Here is a 17,686-nt window from a genome sequence, read left to right as displayed (position 1 = left end):
TGATAATAGATATTTCAAAACTTTCGCTGCTTTGATAAACAAGTATGATCTATTGTTCGCACTTCAGCTGGATGTCGAAAGAGCTAGCCTTCATAATTGTACCACATTTCTACGCTTCAGGAATCGTAATGAAAAATATTGACTGGCGAAGTGTAGGCGTGTAGCAATTCTAGTGAAACAGTCCGTTGTTTGTTGCAAATTTAATCGCAAACCTATAACTTTTCAAGTGATAAGTGAGTGTTTTCCGCAGTTCGTAAATCAAGTGCGTCACAAAAATTGCCCATTTTCGCCGATAAACAGTCGTAAACCCAGCTAAGAATTTTCCGCGCCATCAGATAAGCCACCACTTCTTGTGGAAAAGCTAAGGGTTCGCCCCACTCGAGTGCACCTGTTCGTGTTGGTGTGTCTTGCAGTCGTCAGAGCGTTATATACCGGTGAGGTCGCCGCAACTCCCCAGTCAAACGCTTGAAACCGCTGTGTTCGCGCGAGTTTCCTTCACCAAGTGTCTTTTGCACCCCCGGAGTGCCCAAGTTCGTGCCAGGGCGATTCTGCCGCAGTGTGTGTCAAATAAGGTGAGTTCGCTAGATTACACAACGGTTTAAGGTCAGTAGATCAGGAAAAAAGTCGAAAGTTGGGACGGATCCTGCGAAAAAACCACTCATTATGGTAATTGCGTTTTAAGAGCGTTTGTTTGTCGTTTGGAGTAATTAGGTGGCGTCGACCTTCTCCCTCTAATGCGGTCTATTGACCAGAGCGAATTGATTTGTGAAGGACTTTTTGTCCGGTGTTTGCCAACACGGCGCGAGCGAAGACCAAAATTGGAAACAAATGGAAAGTTTCCTTATGTAAGCTCTTATATCACGCCAGCGAGAAAAATCCATTCGAAAACAAGGAGCGATAAGAAGCGCAATTCTCGATCCTAAAATTCGGAATCATCGTCGGCGAGGACAATGCTCTCGGGAAAAGGACTCCACTTGTTTACAAGTGTGACTCGTTTTAATAGAATGGAGATCAAATTGACCCAAATGAACAATTAAATATTGTCACGTCGGTGGTAACCTTCAAACCTAGATTTGGTCCCTTTTTGATCCCATGGTGACTTTCCCCACTTGTGTCAAAAGTAGCTCATGGATCTGATCCTATTAGTCGGATCCACTTTTCTCTCTTATGTAACAGCCGATTGGTGATTATTTATTTGTGCGGTTTGTAGACATGCCGAAAACAAACCTCGCGCTCACACTTATTGCATTCTGATCGATTCGACACGCTAGCAAACTTTCGGAATCCAAGCCGATGTCATTGTCTGCGATAGCCAGCGTTCGACCTTTGTTTTTATCAATGAAACTCGCCGAACGTTGATCTTGGGGTCTGAGTATTGATTAAATAATAAAGTTGAGCACCGACACCCCGAAGTCGCCGGGTTTGTGCGAGCCGTGAATTTGCGGATGTCCGCTTGTGTTTTCTTTCATGACAACTTAGATGAGACAATTCGACTTTCACGGAGGTCCAAGGCTTGAAATCATCGCAAGGTTGGCGAAAATTTGCACAAAGCGCCTCCGGGAGCATTCCGAAACACTCATTTCCGATGGGTTTGTACTAAGTTTTGGCCTTTGTGCAATCTTGTGCACTTTTGCCATTTGCTCAATTCACTTTCTCCAACAATATTTGCAAAGCTTTCACCACCGATCAATACGTACTTGCATTAATTGAGGTAATTCGGCAATTTTGATAAGTGATAATGATAACTAATCGAAAGTTGCAATTTTGTCAATTGAGACGCAAAATTTTCATTCGTTAGTAATCAGGAAGAGTCAAGGAGTGGGAAGTGCTGTGAGGTCTTGACCAACAAGTCAAGTGTTTGCGATAAAAATTTAGTTTCTGCGACAAAAAAGCTTGAAAATCGAACCTTGTGACGTTTTTTTGTACTCACACAAATAATGCGAGTTCTAATGGTACCGAAAAGTCCATCCATTTTTTTTGAAAATGTGTCATAAATTTTCAAAAATTTAAATAAAAAAATTGTAAAAGCACGTAAATTGATTCGTAGAGTTCGCTGGAACAATCCGTCTTACTTTTCGAGATATGATTTTTTTTTGGAATAATTAAAATGCCTCTAAATGGTCATCTAACTTTAGGCAAAAAATTTAAAATTTTTAATTCTTGTGAAAAATTGACATTATAGGTAAAATGAGCCGTAGAATTCAATGGAACAAACTGCGTTGCTCTACGATCTTTAGTTTTTCAGTTATGAATTTTTTTAGTGTAAAACTTCAATCGCCTGTTAACTTTTTTTTAATTTTTCTTATTTTCTCAATTACGGCTTAACTATTTGAAAAAGTGAAACTATTTTCATCCTCACCTATGCAAAATGATCCGGGGAATCGATTGGCGTCGAGAAAACTGCTAAATTCCCAATAGTTTTTTGGTTATGAATTTTTTTAAATTTGACCAATTTTTGCTTTTATTTGCAATTTTCTCGAAAACTATTAGTCGGAGAATAATGACCTTTTTTGAAAAAGATAGACAATTTAAAGAGCTTTCCAACCATAATACACTTCATAGGGTTATCTTTAATAGTTCCGGAGTTATTGCTCGATAAATGTTCCGGATACCCGAAATTGACCAAAATCGCGACAAAAATTGAAAAAATCAAACATCAAAAAATCGAACAAATGGACTTTTATCGGACTTGTAACAACTCTAGTGGGTTGTTAAGACATATAAAAGTCCATAAAACTTTACTGGAATGAGTTTAAAATTTTTTTCATTTTTATGAAGGTATTTGCCTTGACTATTATTTTTATTTTTTTTATTTTCTCAATTACGGCTAAACTATTCGAAAAAGTGGAATTATTTTTATACTTACTTATGCAAAATGATCCGGGGAATAGATTGGCGTTGAGAAAATTGCCAAATTCCCAATAGTTTTTTAGTTATGAATTTTTTTAAATTTGACCAATTTTTGCTTTTATTTGCAATTTTCTCGAAAACTATTAGTCGGAGAACAATGATCTTTTTTGAAAAAAATAGATAATGCAAAGAGCTTTCCAACGATAATACACTTCATGGGGTTATCTCTAATAGTTCCGGAGCTATTGCTCGAGAAATGTTCCGGGTACCGGAAATCGACCAAAATCGCGACAAAAATTGAAAAAATCACACATCAAAAAATCGAACATATGGACATTTTTTGGACTTTTAACAACTCGAATAGGTTGTAAAGGCATATAGAAATCCATAAAACTATGCTTGAACAAGTTAAAAAAAATATTTTTTTTTCACGTTTTTGGAGGTAAGTGTATTTATTACTTTAGCAGAAAATTTCAAAATTTTAAATCCCGTGTAATGTTGGTATAATACGTAAACTGAGCCGTAAAATTCACTGGAACAAACCGTTTTGTTTTACGATTTTTAGTTTTCACGTTTTGAATTTTTTAATGTTTGAAAAATTTTAATTTTTTTATTTTCGCATTTACGGCAAAACTATTCGAAGAAATGTATAAACCTAAGTAAAATAATCCGGGGAATCGACTGGCGTCTAGCAAATTGCAAAATTCACAACAGTTTTCAAGTTATCAACACATACAAATTTTACCTATTTTTGTATTTGTTAGCAATTTTCTCGAAAACTATTAGTCGGAGGGCAATGATCTTTTTTTAGAAAGACAGATAATTAAAACAGCTTTCTAACGATAATAAACTTAATGGGTTACGTATAATAGTTTTGGTGTTATTTCCCGATAAATGCTCCGAGTACGGGAAATCGATCAAAATCTCTACAAAAATTTGAACTATCAATCCTTTTGCAATCAACAACATTATTCCTCAAAGTTGTTCCACAAGTCCTTGATTTGTGATAAAATAAATTTTGGTGCCAAATATTCGTCCATTTTCCCAAAATTTGAGTGTTTGCCTCGTACATTTCCATAAATGCGCCAAGGTGTTGTTTCAATGTCCGCTTAAGCTAATGATTTAATCGTTTCAATTGGATCCATGTGGTAATAATCGTCCAAGGTCCTTAGTAAATTTTCGTGGCGTCACTCGCCGATGCTCGCTCGAGATGAAAATGTTAGCGAACTGGGTCACGATTTATTTAAATAATAGTGCACTTTTCGCAAACAATAAATAAAGAGAAGCCTTGACGACCGTTATCCTCTTTAAGGTCGCACGCTGAACGAACAGTTAGCAATTTTTCGCGTGCGAGGGCCCAGCCCTGTGCGGCTTCCTGTTGGCACACAGACTTTGCTCTGGGTCCTGTTGACCCGGATCGAGTGAAAGCATCCTCGAAATAGTTTAAGAGCTGTGCTTTCACTTTCAAGGGCCCGATGACACGGCGGATCGGCGCCGTGTTTACAAACAAGAACAAAGAACTGTTAACTGTCGATGATCCCGATTACGCAAGCGATAGGTACATGAACCGGAGACGCGTCTCTTGATTGCCACCTAGAGACGCGTTTCCTGGCGCTGGCGCCGGCTTTCTTGCAATAAATTACATAAAGTGAAGTCATTAAGTGCGTAATATTATCGATGCGATCGATTCCAAATCGCCATTAGACAGATGGCGCCGATGCTAAATCTACCCGTCAAGGTCTGATCACACCGCAACATTCACCTGTTTCTTTCAAACCTCTTCTGTTTTCATAAAGGTCACGCGTTGTCTTATCCTCACCAACTATAAATAGAAAGGCCGGTGGTGGACACAAACTGTGCGTTTCAACAGGAACACCCTCAAAAAAGCACAAGAACCATGATCTAGATTTGCAATATCGGGTGTTTTTCCATCTTGCTAACGAAAACAAGTGCATAAGTCATCGAAACGTCCAGATGTTTTCAAGTTTAATTCCATTAAAAGGGGAATCTGTTTGATCGAGTTCATGCGAAGCCAAAAGTTTATTAGCCAAACTGTAAACACGGCCGCCAATCATTACCACTTTTGGTTCACAAGATGTTTTAGCAAAAAATACTAATATTTTACTGATATGTCTTAAGATCTTTGTTTATTCAGATTCGAGTATCCAGGTCTAGGTGTTTACAGGTTTAATATTCATACTACTGAAAAAAGGGCATCAACGTCTTTCCCTTTTTTTCACACTACTTGAATTCTCGTGTTTTTTGCTTCACAAAATTTTATTTTTTTCAAGAGGTCTCCTACTTTCGTGAGGCCTTCAAGACATGAAAGTTTATTTTTTCCAAGGAAGGAAGGAAGTTTTGCTCAAGATTTTCATTTTATTGTGGTATTTTGAACCTTGTTTCCGGTAATTTTAAATTCTAGTCCCATCATTTTATTTTCTTCATAGAATCTTTTTCCAAGTACCACACAATTCTGGTTTTGTTGCGAAATAAACTGCTCAAAAAAAAGGATATTTGTATTTTGATATATTCCAAGGGTGATAATTTTTTTTATTGAAGAATATAAATCGCCGGTACAGATTTTGTTTTTTAATTTTGTAATATCTCTCACTTTTTGCGACGAAAAAGTAAGTTATCAAAACGTCCAGTTACGTTAAATTGAAAAGGGAATCATTCTGTTTGATTGAGTTTATATACGCAGATAAGGACTGCAAAAATTTCATTCTGCAAACATTTACAATGTTTTCCGAAAGGAAAGCAACAAACAATGTTTTTAAATGCTTTTCCCAATATTTTTTTGATTCACAAAATCTTATGTTTTTAAAAGATTTCCTACTTTCTTTGAGACCTTTAGATTATGAAAATTTTGTTTTTTCCAAGGAAGTAAATAACTTGTACTCAAGATTTTCACTTTATTGTGGTTATTTTAAACCTTGTTTTCCATAATTTTAAATTCTACTCATCATCATTTATCTTATGATGGTATCTTTTCAAGAATCTTATTTTCATCGTAGAATCGTTTGCACAAAAAAGCTAGGGATATTTGTATTTTAATATATTCCAAGGTATTTTGTAATAATTCTATCACTTTTTGCGACGAAAAAGTAAGCTATCAAAACGTCCAGTTACGTTAAATAAAAAAGGGAAGAATTCTGTTTGATTAAGTTTATGCGAGAGAATAAGGAACGCAAAGACTTCAAACATCTTCAATCTTCCGAAAAGGAACCATTAGACATAATTTTTTCAAATGCTATTCGCAATTTTTATTTATTTTTTTTTTAATTTTGCATTCTTTCTTCCATTGTTTTTCATTTTTTGTCCACAAGACCATACTGTTTTTTCAAAATTCATGTTCTTTCTGTGAGGTCGTTAAGATGCTTAATCGAAAAATGTATACTCTAGAAAATTGTGTCTGTTTCTTTTCATTGACAGAACACATTTCACTGAATACCTATTTCTCAAGATTTTAATTTGATTGTGGCAATCATCTAATTATCCTGCAAGATTTTTTTCTATCATTCCTTCATAATATCTCCATCGAATTATGGTAAAACTCCATTTTTGCAGATTTTTGTTTCTATTCTTCTATCATCTATTCACGATGAGATCTTAAGTTCTTCTTTACCTTCCATCAACTATATACTTTTTATTTAAAGATCTCCAATTCGCAGCAAATAACCATTAGTCTGTATTTTGCCTCAAAATATTTTTCTTATTATCAAGATCTTCCTTTTTATTGCCATTCGCCTAAAAAGCACAAAAATCCATGATTTAAGACATAAAAGAACCATAAAACAGCACTGATTGAAATTCCGTGATTTATGCACTTTTCAACAGTTTCTACGTAATTCCACTCCATTGAGCCTCCCGTGTATAAATAATTACCCAAACCCTCGCTCGCCCAGACAGTTTGTCTATCCTATCAATTTGGCCCAACTCCAAGCCGTTAATTGGTAATTACCATTCACTTCTCCTGCGTAGTATTCGTCACTTTGGCACCGCTCCAAACACACACAATCTCCCTCACAATCATTTATTTTTGCAGATTCCGATGATGTGGTGCCCCAGTCGCAACACTTAGCCCGTCCGAAGATGAGCAAAACGCCACCATCATGAGCCCCGCATCCATAATTGTGTTAATCACCGTTGCATCTTGCGTCTTCAGCTACCCCTCCAAGCCCTTGAACGAGCGTTCCACCGAACTGGCTTGGGAGGCTTGGCTGCTGGTCGACCAGAGCAACCGTCAGAGCGACTTGGGGATGCTCCGACGGAGAATCACCCCCAAGTCGGTCTTCATCGCCCCCACCTTCAGCCCCGACTCGCTGCCGGCCTGCGCCGAAGGCTACAAGTCGGACGTGATGGGGCGCTGCGTGAAAATCATCAAAATCAACGAGTCGGTGCACTTTGACTTCCTCCTCCAGAAGCTCAACGCGCAGTTCCCGGACTACGAGGAAGTCGTTGAGGAGAATACCACGCATGGGCCCCTCCAGCTCAACATCCCGCTCTTTGGGGACGAGGACAAGGACGTGGCGATTGTGGTCACTCCCTCCAAGAAGAACCACCATGATACCACGACAACGGTCAAGGTGGACGTGAAGCGGAATGGGGGTGATAAGTTCGGGGTTGAGGATGTTGCTGCGATTTTGGGGGTGAAGCCCGAGGAGGTGGAAGTGACCACGATCGCCGATTTCGCCACAACCATCAAAGATGTGGAAAGTACCACGCTTGAGGGTACTACCACTACGGAGAGTGCGTCCACCACCAGTACAGAAGGTGGGGAGACGACGACGCTCCTCGATGGTGAGGCGCTCTTCTGGAGGAGGATTTAAGGACTGTGAGGCTCCAAGTTGCCACTTGGAGTGAACTGCTACTAAACCAAATCACGTACAAAAAACAGTAAGACAATAAAAGAACACGCCCAGAGTCACACCCTACACATGGGCGCCGACTAACAACGAACCAGGCAAGTGGTCGGCGCCTGTGCTGGTCCTAGTCTAGGGTTCAAACCAAATCGCTATTGTGATTCTTTTAGTCTTTAACTACGGTATTACTTGTACATAGTGTGTAAATGGAGGTGCAAATGTTTTAATTTGTCGTTTCTTGTACATATTATTATTTATTTTACTAACGCGGGAGTGAGCTTGACCACAGTATTACACACTCCGATTTACTAATCTTATCAACTGTATTGTAGGACTAGGTTAATCGTGCAAATGTAACGTATCGTATTGTTTTTCAACACACAAACACTAGACTGATTAACCTTTTGTTCGACTGTTAGGTACAAATGTAAAGTTAGATTAAGCTGAAAAGTGTATTTATTATCAGAATATTCCATGTTATGTTCTTGTGCCAGTATACAAATAAATTTACAAGCAGACTCTTGGGTTTTTTGCGCCTTTGTCAAGGCCTTACAACTTGTAACAATATCTCGTAACCTTTAAACGCTATATATAGGTAGCAAAACTAGTTCGATCGACCTCCATTTTGAATCACGTACGTATAAACAAAGTACACACACACACACACAGGCAACTTCCGTAATTTAATCAATGTTTTATTTTTGACGTCATTCACTAAAATATTTCGACCAAATCATTACAAAACTAAAAATATTATCACCGACGTCAGTTCAAATGTCAAACAAACAAACCATCACGTGCACTTCTGCCAAATGTCACTGCACGTACGATCACCCTGTACATAAACCCAGATTAATTTAAACTTAAATTTCTAAACAAAAAATAGCAATCCGAAAATATAGCCATTCCAACTGTCAAATAAATAGAGGCCTGCCAAATGTTACTCATGTTTGTACGTCCACTCTGTATATAAATAAACAAATTAAGTTTCATTATCATTGACATTTGCCACAATAAACCAGTAAAAGTGTGCGCACTTCCACAAACAATTCAAAGGTTATTTGGACAAGGATGCCAACCACACGTAACTTCGCTTGCATGGTTGCCAACTGTTACCAGAAATGTCTTGATCACACTGTGTATGAATTTTGGAGTGGTCTCCCTGTATATAATTATTTAGTACACACCGTTGGCATAATTAAAGAACGATAAAAATAATTACGTCAATTAGCGGTTTTAAAGTCATTCTCAAGCTCGTAGGAATCATTAGAATCAAATTAAAAGCTCAAAAAATGTATAAAATGCACACATTTGTGGCAAACAATTAAAAACTAATTAATGAAATGTAAATTCGGTTCACTTTCATAAAAACCATTGTGGTGGAAATTGGGTACTCGTGGCATTAAATTTTATATGAGTTGTCATGGTAACGTGTTAATCAATTCCACCACAATGGTTTTTATGAAAGTGAACCGAAAGTAGAAAAATTGCGTTTGATTTTGAGGAAATATTGCCAACCACAAGGAAAAATATTCGAAAAAAATATGTTCGAATTATCAAAGAGAAGTAGAGTCTAAAATGTTAATACTGGGCCAGGCCATTTGGCGTCTTAAAAAACAAGGCAAAATCTTACAAATCTAGCTGGTTGCCCAAAAGCAAAGACAACCGAAAAGGGCCCAAAACCTCTCAAAAATCATTAATTTTTATCCACCCCAAAAGTTCCCAAATATGTGTAGACCACCAAAAATTGGGCACACAAAAAAACCGTTAAAATCTCCCAAAATAATGGAAAATTACCTCAAGAACGCCCTAAAAAACTAACAAAATACCTTGTTTTTACACACCCCAAAATGGCATTTTGTTTCTGGACCAAGCCATTTGGCGCATGCCTAAAAAAAGTATAAACAACACTAAATCGAGGGTACTACGATATTTGACGTCCAAATTGGGGGGGTTAAATGGTAATGAAAAAATAAGCACAAATTATGATTTTTGAAGAATTTTATGTCTTTTTCGGTTGTTAACTTTTGGGAAATCATATAAATTTTTAGGATTCTGCCTAGATTTTTAAGACGTCAGAAGTAATATTTTAGATTCAACTAAGAGATCAGACGGTATATCAATATATCGACTTATAAACTTATTATTTAACACGTAATACGTCTGTAAGAACATTTCCGTGACAAAAACTTGGTTTGAGGTGTTTTGACTTACCAGACTTCAGAACAGAAACTAGGCATTAAGTAAAAAAAACACTAAAAATTAGCTATTTCCACTCTTATTCACTCAAATTATACGATTGGAACGTTAAAATTATCAGAAACGGTATTAAATCACGGGTAAAATACCAAATCAAACAACGCTTAGGTGAAAAATTTGACTCAGTGCGGCCAATTGTCACTTTCGTAGAGGAGTTCAGCTTGCCAACTTAAAATATCACGTCAACATAACCTCATTTTTCCCAAATAATTGAATAAAATGGTTTTAATCCACGTTGTTCGGGGTTTTGGCACAACGATGAGACACCTCAAGTCGGTGAAATTGAAAAAAGTGAAGGGGGCAAGCTCCCATGAGTGGCTATCACGCCAACTCACCGACCCCTATGTCGAAAAGGCCAAAATAATGAATTACAGGTGCAAGCCCCCTTATTAGCCCCTTTTCGCTTAACTATCGTTTCAAGGTGTCGCAGCGCCTTCAAGTTGCTCGAAATCGACGACAGGTTCAAAATTTTGCGGCCTGGTTTTGTAGTGATTGACTGTGGGGCTGCGCCCGGTTCTTGGTCCCAAGTGGCCGTCAGAAGAGTGAACTCGGACGGGTCTGACCCTAAACAGGCCCAAGGACTGGTCTTATCAATAGATAAGCAGCAAATTTTTGCAATAAATGTGAGTTTGTGGCCAGCGTTTCGCGTCGTAATTTTTGCTTCAAGGGGGCCACGATTTTGGGCAATTTGGACTTCACTGACGTGAAATCGCAGGAAATTTTAGTGGAAGTGTTGGGGGGCAAAAAAGCGGATGCTGTCATTTCGGATATGGCGCCAAATGCGAGCGGTTTTAAGGAGTTAGATAATGAGAATATTATTAAATTGTGTTATAGTGTTTTGAGGTTTGCTGTGCAAAATTCGCGAGCTGGGGCGTGTCTTGTGGTCAAGTTGTGGCAGTGTGGGCAAGCCAAACAGTTGGAAAATGACTTCAGTAAATTTTATGCGAGTGTTAAATATGTAAAACCTAATTCGAGTCGTTCCGACTCTGCTGAAATTTTTTTACTCGGGAGGGACTTTAAAGGATTAAAGAACTAGTCTAAAAAATATTCTTTTATTTATAAATATGTACAATTCACATTAAGCGCTCTATCACAATGGAAACACAGAAAAAACGGGGGCGCAGGCAACCACAGAACAGGACACAAAAATAAACCGTACAAATGCAAAAAAGTGCAAGCGCAAAACCGTACAAAGAAATAAGTGATAAGCCATGTTTGTAATACGCGCTATCAGTCGTGACGTCACCTCCCCACTCTTATTACGGTAGGTCAGTTGCTCAAAGCTAAACAACCAGTCTTTTACATGTGGTGTAATACGTTTTTCGGTTTTTTGGTTGTGTTTGTGCGTTAATAACGTGTCAAATAGCTGCAGCGGGTGTAATTTGTGCCACTAGAGACTTTAATTTAATTTAGAAGTGACTTTTTGTGAAAATACGAACTTTATAAAAGAATACAGGGAACCACGTTGTCGGTGAGAAAGTGAGTAAGCTTTAATTATACTTTGAGAAACTATTATATTTATGCATTTTAGTGGCAGAAAAGCACATTGTTAAGTTTCACTTTATTGCGAAATTTTTTGGGGACGGTAATCGCTTTTTAGTTCGGGGAGAAAATGCTTTTACCAGCGGTCACGTCACCAAATTTAGGTTTGATGGCACAGTACAACCGATGAGAATTTCTGCAGAAGTTCTACCGAGCATGAAAAAGCTAAATTATACTGTGGAGGTTTGTATTTATTTAACTGTTAGACATTTCTTCTACAAAGTGTGTTTTAGATTTCATATGACCTAGAAGAAGGGGTTAAGACGGCACATTGTACCTGCCCAAGGGGCAACGTGGCTTGCCATCATATGGCTGCAGCATTATATTATGCTCATTATAATGTAAGTGCTACTGACATTGAGTGTCAGTGGAGTGCCCCATCAAAAACAACACCACAAACAGAAGTCATTAAGTTAGCTGATGTTTACAAGCCGAAATTATCAAACTATACGGCACTGTCTAGGTCCTCTACTGAGGACGAAATTATTCAGTTCCGTGCCGAAATAGGCGTCACGAATGTGGTGGGCTTCACTTGGCTCCTAAGACCAGAAGCAAGTGAAGAAGCCAGAAAAATTATTGCAGATATCGAAGAAATTCTACAAAGCTTAGAATACGTGCAGGCCATAGACAAACAAAAGTTTCTTTTGGAGAAGTGCAGAATAGATGAGGCACGCATTAAACTGGTTGAGGCGTGCACTCGGGGCCAACATGTTAACGAAAATTGGCATGTAGCAAGGAAACATCGTTTAACGGCCAGCAGGTTTGGCATGGTACTATCTGCTTGCAGTAGACGAAGATTCCCACCCTCTTTATTTAAAAATTTGGCGGAAGGCTATTCGCTTGACAGGGTTGCTGCTGTGCAGTGGGGTAAGACCCACGAGAAGACAGCGCTCAGAGAATTTGAAGAAGCGACGAATCTTAAAGTCCAAGAGACGGGATTTTGGTAGGTCGAAAATAATTAACACGTATAACTTAGATGAATAATGTAATATTACTTTTTTTTGTAGGTTGGAAGAATCAGGCTTTTTGGGAGCAAGTCCTGATGGATTAGTGGAAGAAGATGGGATTCTCGAAATTAAATGCCCATATAAATATAGGGACACTGACAGTTTGTCTGAAGCCCTGAAGGATAAAAAATATTTTTATTGGAGGGATGAAAATGAGGACATTAATCTTAACAGCAATCACAATTATTACCACCAAGTACAGGGGCAAATGCACATCACTGGTCGAAGTATCTGCTACTTTGTCGTGTGGACACCAAAGTGCACAGAGATATTTCAAATTGAAAAAGATCCGGGGTGGTCAGAAAATATCAATATTTTAAAAGAATTTTATCTTGACCAATATATTTCCTTTATTTCACAATAATAAACTGTATATAAATAGATGGTTTTTATTTTACATTATTTTAATCATCACAATCCTGAAACAATTCTGCTACCTCTTTAATTAATGGAAATTGGAGGTTTGTTAAAGCGGCAGTCGCTTTAAAAACAATATCTCCATAGTGGCACAAAGACTCTGGCAAAAAATTTAAAATATGATAACATTTTAATCGGCGTATTGCCCTTTCGACGTGTATTCTTGCACGTGCAATATTTTCGGTACACTTAACTTGCTCTGGTGTAAATTGGACATTTGATAAAAAAGGTGGAATATTCAAAGTGACCCCTGGTGGCAGAATATTTTGGATCAAAAATCCCTTATCGGCTAAAATCATATCTCCAGTTTTTAACATGTCGATTATTCCACAATTTAAAACAACTTTTTGATCAGAAGTTGATCCCACGTATAAATCACTTACAAATGTGATGACACCATTGGGTGCAACTCCAATTAGCCCTTTGAAAGTATTATGATGTTTGTAAGTACTATATGTTAATTTCTGTGTTGACATAGACTTACGTGATACCACAGTGAAAATTTCGGTACAATCTAGAACTGCTCTACAATTAGTAAAATTGCTAAAACATGTTGGCAAGCAAGATTTATTTTTTTCGCGCGAAGGCATTGTCGTCATAAACTGTTTATATAAAATTTCATATATTACATGGACAAATGTTAAAATAATATTAGAAACTGTGCTTTGGGCAACCCCAAAGCGTTGCGCCAAATCAAGTTGAGGGAAATTGAGTCGTAATTTTACTAGGGTTAAAAAGAGTTGGTCAATTCTAGTTAACTTTTGGACTGTCCATTTGTGGTAATATTTTATGTCCAACTTTTCGATTAAGTGAAACAATGCTTCGAAAATCTGGCTATTGGGAAGACCGGTATATAAAACAATGAGTTTGTCATTTCCTTGAACATTTTCATAGCAAAATCGTACTGTCAGATATTGTATTTTTGCTTTAAGTTCAGCATTTTCCTTTTTGAGAAAATACATTTCTGCTTCAAGAGCCGCATGTGACACCAAGGGTGCTTGCACACCCATAGATTCTAACGGAGCATCTTGAATTATATCTGCTGGTGCTGCAACTACGGCTGTAGACGTCGATGGCACTTCCTCTAAATTCATTGTCGATGGTACTGTTTCTTCCGGTATATCAACACTATTCAAATGATCAAATTGTAAATCAATTTAAAACTAGGATTCACTTTTTACCTTAATGATTCAGCGGAACTAGAACAAGAAGGGAGTCCTTGTTTTTTCATCTTTTTTTTTTCTGGAGATTCCACTTGAAAATAGGCTCTTTTTGCGATATTGTGCAAAAATAATTCAGGACCATTTTCCTTTCTTCCATCCCGAAAATGGCAGCTGCAAACGTAGGCTCCTGGTCCGGGTTCTACATCTCTTCTACATTTAACAATGAAACAAGCAATTAAAAATTAATATCAAAACATCTATTAAAAATTACCTCAACAATTTTTTCCATAGTGCTCGTTCTTTTCCCGACTTAGGAAAACTAAAAAAATGGCATTTATCGCGAGTACTATAGTGTTTGCAATCTGGAGCCCAACACATTCCCATAGTTGTGATGTAAAAACCTACTACACATGAACTATCAAAGTATCGCAACAAAATATTATTCACAAATCATACCTAATGATGTACCACAAAAATGAGATAATGTCTTGGAAAAACAGAATTTTAAAAATTCAAGAACACGAAGATATGGAGAACGATCGGAAAAAACACGATAACAAAAGACACTCACGAAAGAAGCACAGAACTCACAACCCGTACTACTTTCAACCATGTATGTGCCTGAACCCTCTACCCTCGTATACCTGCTATTCATCCCTCGTGATGGGGGAGGGGGACAGAAAACAACCCGTTTATTGGGGTTGCGCCGGTTGCACCCCATGAATTCGTCATTCAGAAGAAATCCAATGTCATTAGTGTGGCAAACCATTTTTCCCTCAGTTTTAAAAGGCCACATAATAATTTACATCAATATGATGTCCAAATTAAGAAAAACTGAATTTTGAAGTTTGAAAAAAGTTAGGTTAGAAAAGGATTTATGTGTTCAACTTACAGAAATATTAGCTCAGTTGCTAAAATCTTTAAGAAACGACATTGCATTTTTCATAGCTATCATTTCTCTGTAAAAGTAATGTTCCTACACTTCTAGCATTAAAGAAATACGAAAAACTTTTAAATGCCCATAAGAAAAGCATTGAAAATGGCGATTGTTTAGCTTTAAGGTGCTGACCTACCTCAAATGTCTACGTCACACTGATAGCGCGTATTGGTGTCATAACTGTCAAGTGTTGTGACGTCACCGACGTAGCCTCAATTTTGATTTTTTCCGCTCCTTTGGGGGAATTTGCGATTTGTTTTAAGCATGGCCTCCTTGATGTATTGAGGCAACTTCGTTGTTCAGGCCTGGCGCATCTTTAAGTTCGGCTGATTCTCCACTAGCGCTGCATTTAGCGGACTGACGTTTATTTGACAAATACCATTTTTGAGGTTAAAGACTAATAAATTTGAAAGATGTAAGTGTGCATTCGTGAAATACGTTGAATATGTGAGGATAATTCTAAAGTTATGCCCTGAATGAACGTTTGGATAGTGTAACTTTTGCAGGAAATCATTTTACGATCATTAGGATTTTTTATTTTCAGCTTCAGAAGATATACAAATTATTTTAAGGTGAATTGATTGTTCATCGTTTATAAGTATTTTAAGCATAACCTACGGCACTAGTACGCAGACACAGATGCAGAGAAAACGATGTTTCAAAGAACCTTCCATTTATTATGCATACTCTATGGTTTTTCCAATGGTTAAGGATGAATGCGTTACAAATCTGTGATTTTTAAGACATGGCTTAAGTTTTCTGAAAGGTATTTGCAACCTTTTAACCAGCAGATATTTGCAATACATTGTTTAGGCAAATGAAACTATTTTGCACACACGTATTTTCAAAACCTGCTATTGTTAATTTAGTTTTAGTAAAATGTACAAAGGAAGTCGTTTTTTTCAAATGAAATGGTTTAAAAAGCTCGATCCAGCGTTCTTCTGCTAGAGTGTCTCTGAGCCGTCCGTTCCAAAGTCCCTGTCTGGACCTCTGCTCACTCTCAAGCACCGCTCGTGGATCACCAAACTCCCGAAAAAAATCTACTACTTTATAAATTTTTTTGAGTTTTTGTATTTAGAAATTATCAATTACATTGTGGGCTCTTTTTCACCTTCTCTTATGATGATTGTACTTGTTAAATTCAATTTTTTTTCGGATTTAACCTCACAAATGCTATTTGTCACATAAACGTCAGTGCGCTAAATAGGGCGCCATCTACGGTTTCGAAAAAACCGCTGAAGCTTATCGATGCGCCAGGCCTGAACAACGAAGTTGTCTCCATACATCAAGGAGGCCATGGTTTTAAGTAAAAAACAGTTTTATTTTTTGTTGCCCGCGCCCAAACCTACCCAGGCTGTGTTCACGTAGCGCGTGCGTTCTAGGACTGAATTATTGCTCTTTTCTCTCCTATTAACTGAAAAATGCTCAAGACGAAGTGATCGACGGCCTGCTATCCTAAGAAAAAGTGAATTTGTTCGTCTTTAAATTGCAAATCTTTGAACAATTGTTGCGTCAAAGTTGTGAAAATCGTAGGACCACACACCATAAAATAGACGTCGCTTTTAACATAGGTGGTGTCTTTCAAATGATCGGCGATTGTTTCCTCGAGGATTGACCGACTTACGTGCCCCCTGAGCCCCGTCCACGTGTTATCGGCCTGCGACAACACGTGGAACACCTTAAAACGGGGCTCCTCCCTTTGGAGCTCCTCGAACTGGGTTCGGAAGGGGATGTCGTCGGGGGTGCGGTTGAAAAACAGCAGTCGCAAACGCTGACTGAAACAATATAGTGCAATTATTGAGATAAATTACACCAATTGGTGATAGTTATTACCATTTTCTTATTCTTCGCTCTAGGAGGAACAATATTATGGCAAACATGGGCGTGATGCCTGTGCCAGCAGCTAGGATAATGAAAGTCTCACGTTTTTCGATTTCTTGTAAATTGAAAGACCCTAAAGGCTTGGAAATTGTAACAGTGTCGCCAGTTAGACAATCTCCAAGTATTTTGCTAAGATTTCCCTCGGGGTAGCGTTTCACCATGAGACAAATATTGTCAGTGGTGTAATTCTGTTGGCGGAATTTGCTGAAAAGGCAGATGGGGACGGGGGTGTAGCTCCGGACGATTTCCTCCCCTGGAAAAAAAAACACCATAAGGACCAAAATACCATGAAAATCGATCAGAGGGGATGGATTTTAGCTACATTTTTGCGCGATACCGGGGGGTGTGAACATTTTTTTTAATACTTAAAATAATTAATAACAACGTTTACATAGTTTTAAAACAGCTAATAGTTTTGAGAAAACAATTAGTCCTTAAGCTACTAATATCTGCAAAAAAATTAGTAAGAATACAATCAAGATAACTATTGAAACGTGTACGTGAAGGTAGGTGCATTTTTTCTATTGTGTATTCTTTACTTTGTATAATATCGATAACAGTTACTTTCATGCAAAAAAATTGGTATATGTGTTGTATTTTTCTCATTTCACAAACCAATAATTCTTTTATTCCCTTCATTTTCCAATAATTATTGTTTACCTCATCCTTATTTCCTTTTTTCCTGGCAAGAATGCTCTAAACCTCCACGTGGTTCTTGCTGGACAAATTAGTTATTGCCTAATTTGACCAATTAGAGCAATCCTTAAA

The 17,686-nt window shown here is 37.7% G+C and overlaps 3 protein-coding genes across 9 annotated transcripts in view; 2 read left to right on the top strand and 1 right to left on the bottom strand.

Annotated features, from left to right (window-relative positions):
• The first annotated feature begins 77 nt into the window (after positions 1-77).
• On the top strand, positions 78-8,230 carry LOC656455 (uncharacterized). Its single transcript, XM_971099.5, has 2 exons — positions 78-572; positions 6,896-8,230. The coding sequence occupies exon 2, from the start codon at positions 6,963-6,965 to the stop codon at positions 7,677-7,679; it is 717 nt and encodes a 238-aa protein (XP_976192.1). The 5' UTR covers positions 78-572; positions 6,896-6,962; the 3' UTR covers positions 7,680-8,230.
• A 1,683-nt stretch (positions 8,231-9,913) lies between these two features.
• On the top strand, positions 9,914-12,901 carry Mrm2 (Mitochondrial rRNA methyltransferase 2). 5 transcript variants are annotated; one of them, XM_064357241.1, is made up of 7 exons: positions 9,927-10,345; positions 10,393-10,594; positions 10,639-11,450; positions 11,503-11,696; positions 11,747-11,854; positions 12,096-12,456; positions 12,521-12,901. In XM_064357241.1, exons 1-3 carry the CDS (start codon positions 10,191-10,193, stop codon positions 11,005-11,007), a joined length of 726 nt encoding a protein of 241 aa, XP_064213311.1. In that variant the 5' UTR covers positions 9,927-10,190; the 3' UTR covers positions 11,008-11,450; positions 11,503-11,696; positions 11,747-11,854; positions 12,096-12,456; positions 12,521-12,901. The 5 variants fall into 5 exon arrangements, with proteins under 5 accessions (XP_064213312.1, XP_064213311.1, XP_064213310.1 ...); XM_064357240.1 differs by having other exon boundaries at positions 11,747-12,034; XM_064357242.1 differs by having other exon boundaries at positions 9,914-10,345; positions 10,402-10,594; positions 11,747-12,456.
• LOC656620 (uncharacterized protein) overlaps positions 11,010-17,686 on the bottom strand; it is a 27,070-nt gene continuing 20,393 nt past the window's right edge. For 2 of the 3 annotated variants that reach the window (XM_064357236.1, XM_064357235.1), the window contains exons 4-7: positions 16,871-17,171; positions 14,372-16,812; positions 14,119-14,310; positions 11,010-14,065 (exon numbers count right to left, since the gene is read on the bottom strand). In XM_064357236.1, coding sequence (XP_064213306.1) covers positions 16,488-16,812; positions 16,871-17,171 — 626 coding nt within the window. In that variant the 3' untranslated portion in view covers positions 11,010-14,065; positions 14,119-14,310; positions 14,372-16,487. Of the gene's footprint in view, positions 14,066-14,118; positions 14,311-14,371; positions 16,813-16,870; positions 17,172-17,686 lie in introns of those variants that run through there. The other variant, XM_064357234.1, reaches the window with a different exon arrangement.

Source organism: Tribolium castaneum, chromosome 6, assembly GCF_031307605.1.
Source record: "Tribolium castaneum strain GA2 chromosome 6, icTriCast1.1, whole genome shotgun sequence".
Lineage (NCBI taxonomy): Eukaryota > Metazoa > Arthropoda > Insecta > Coleoptera > Tenebrionidae > Tribolium > Tribolium castaneum.
This window is presented reverse-complemented; position numbering and strand designations above follow the sequence as displayed.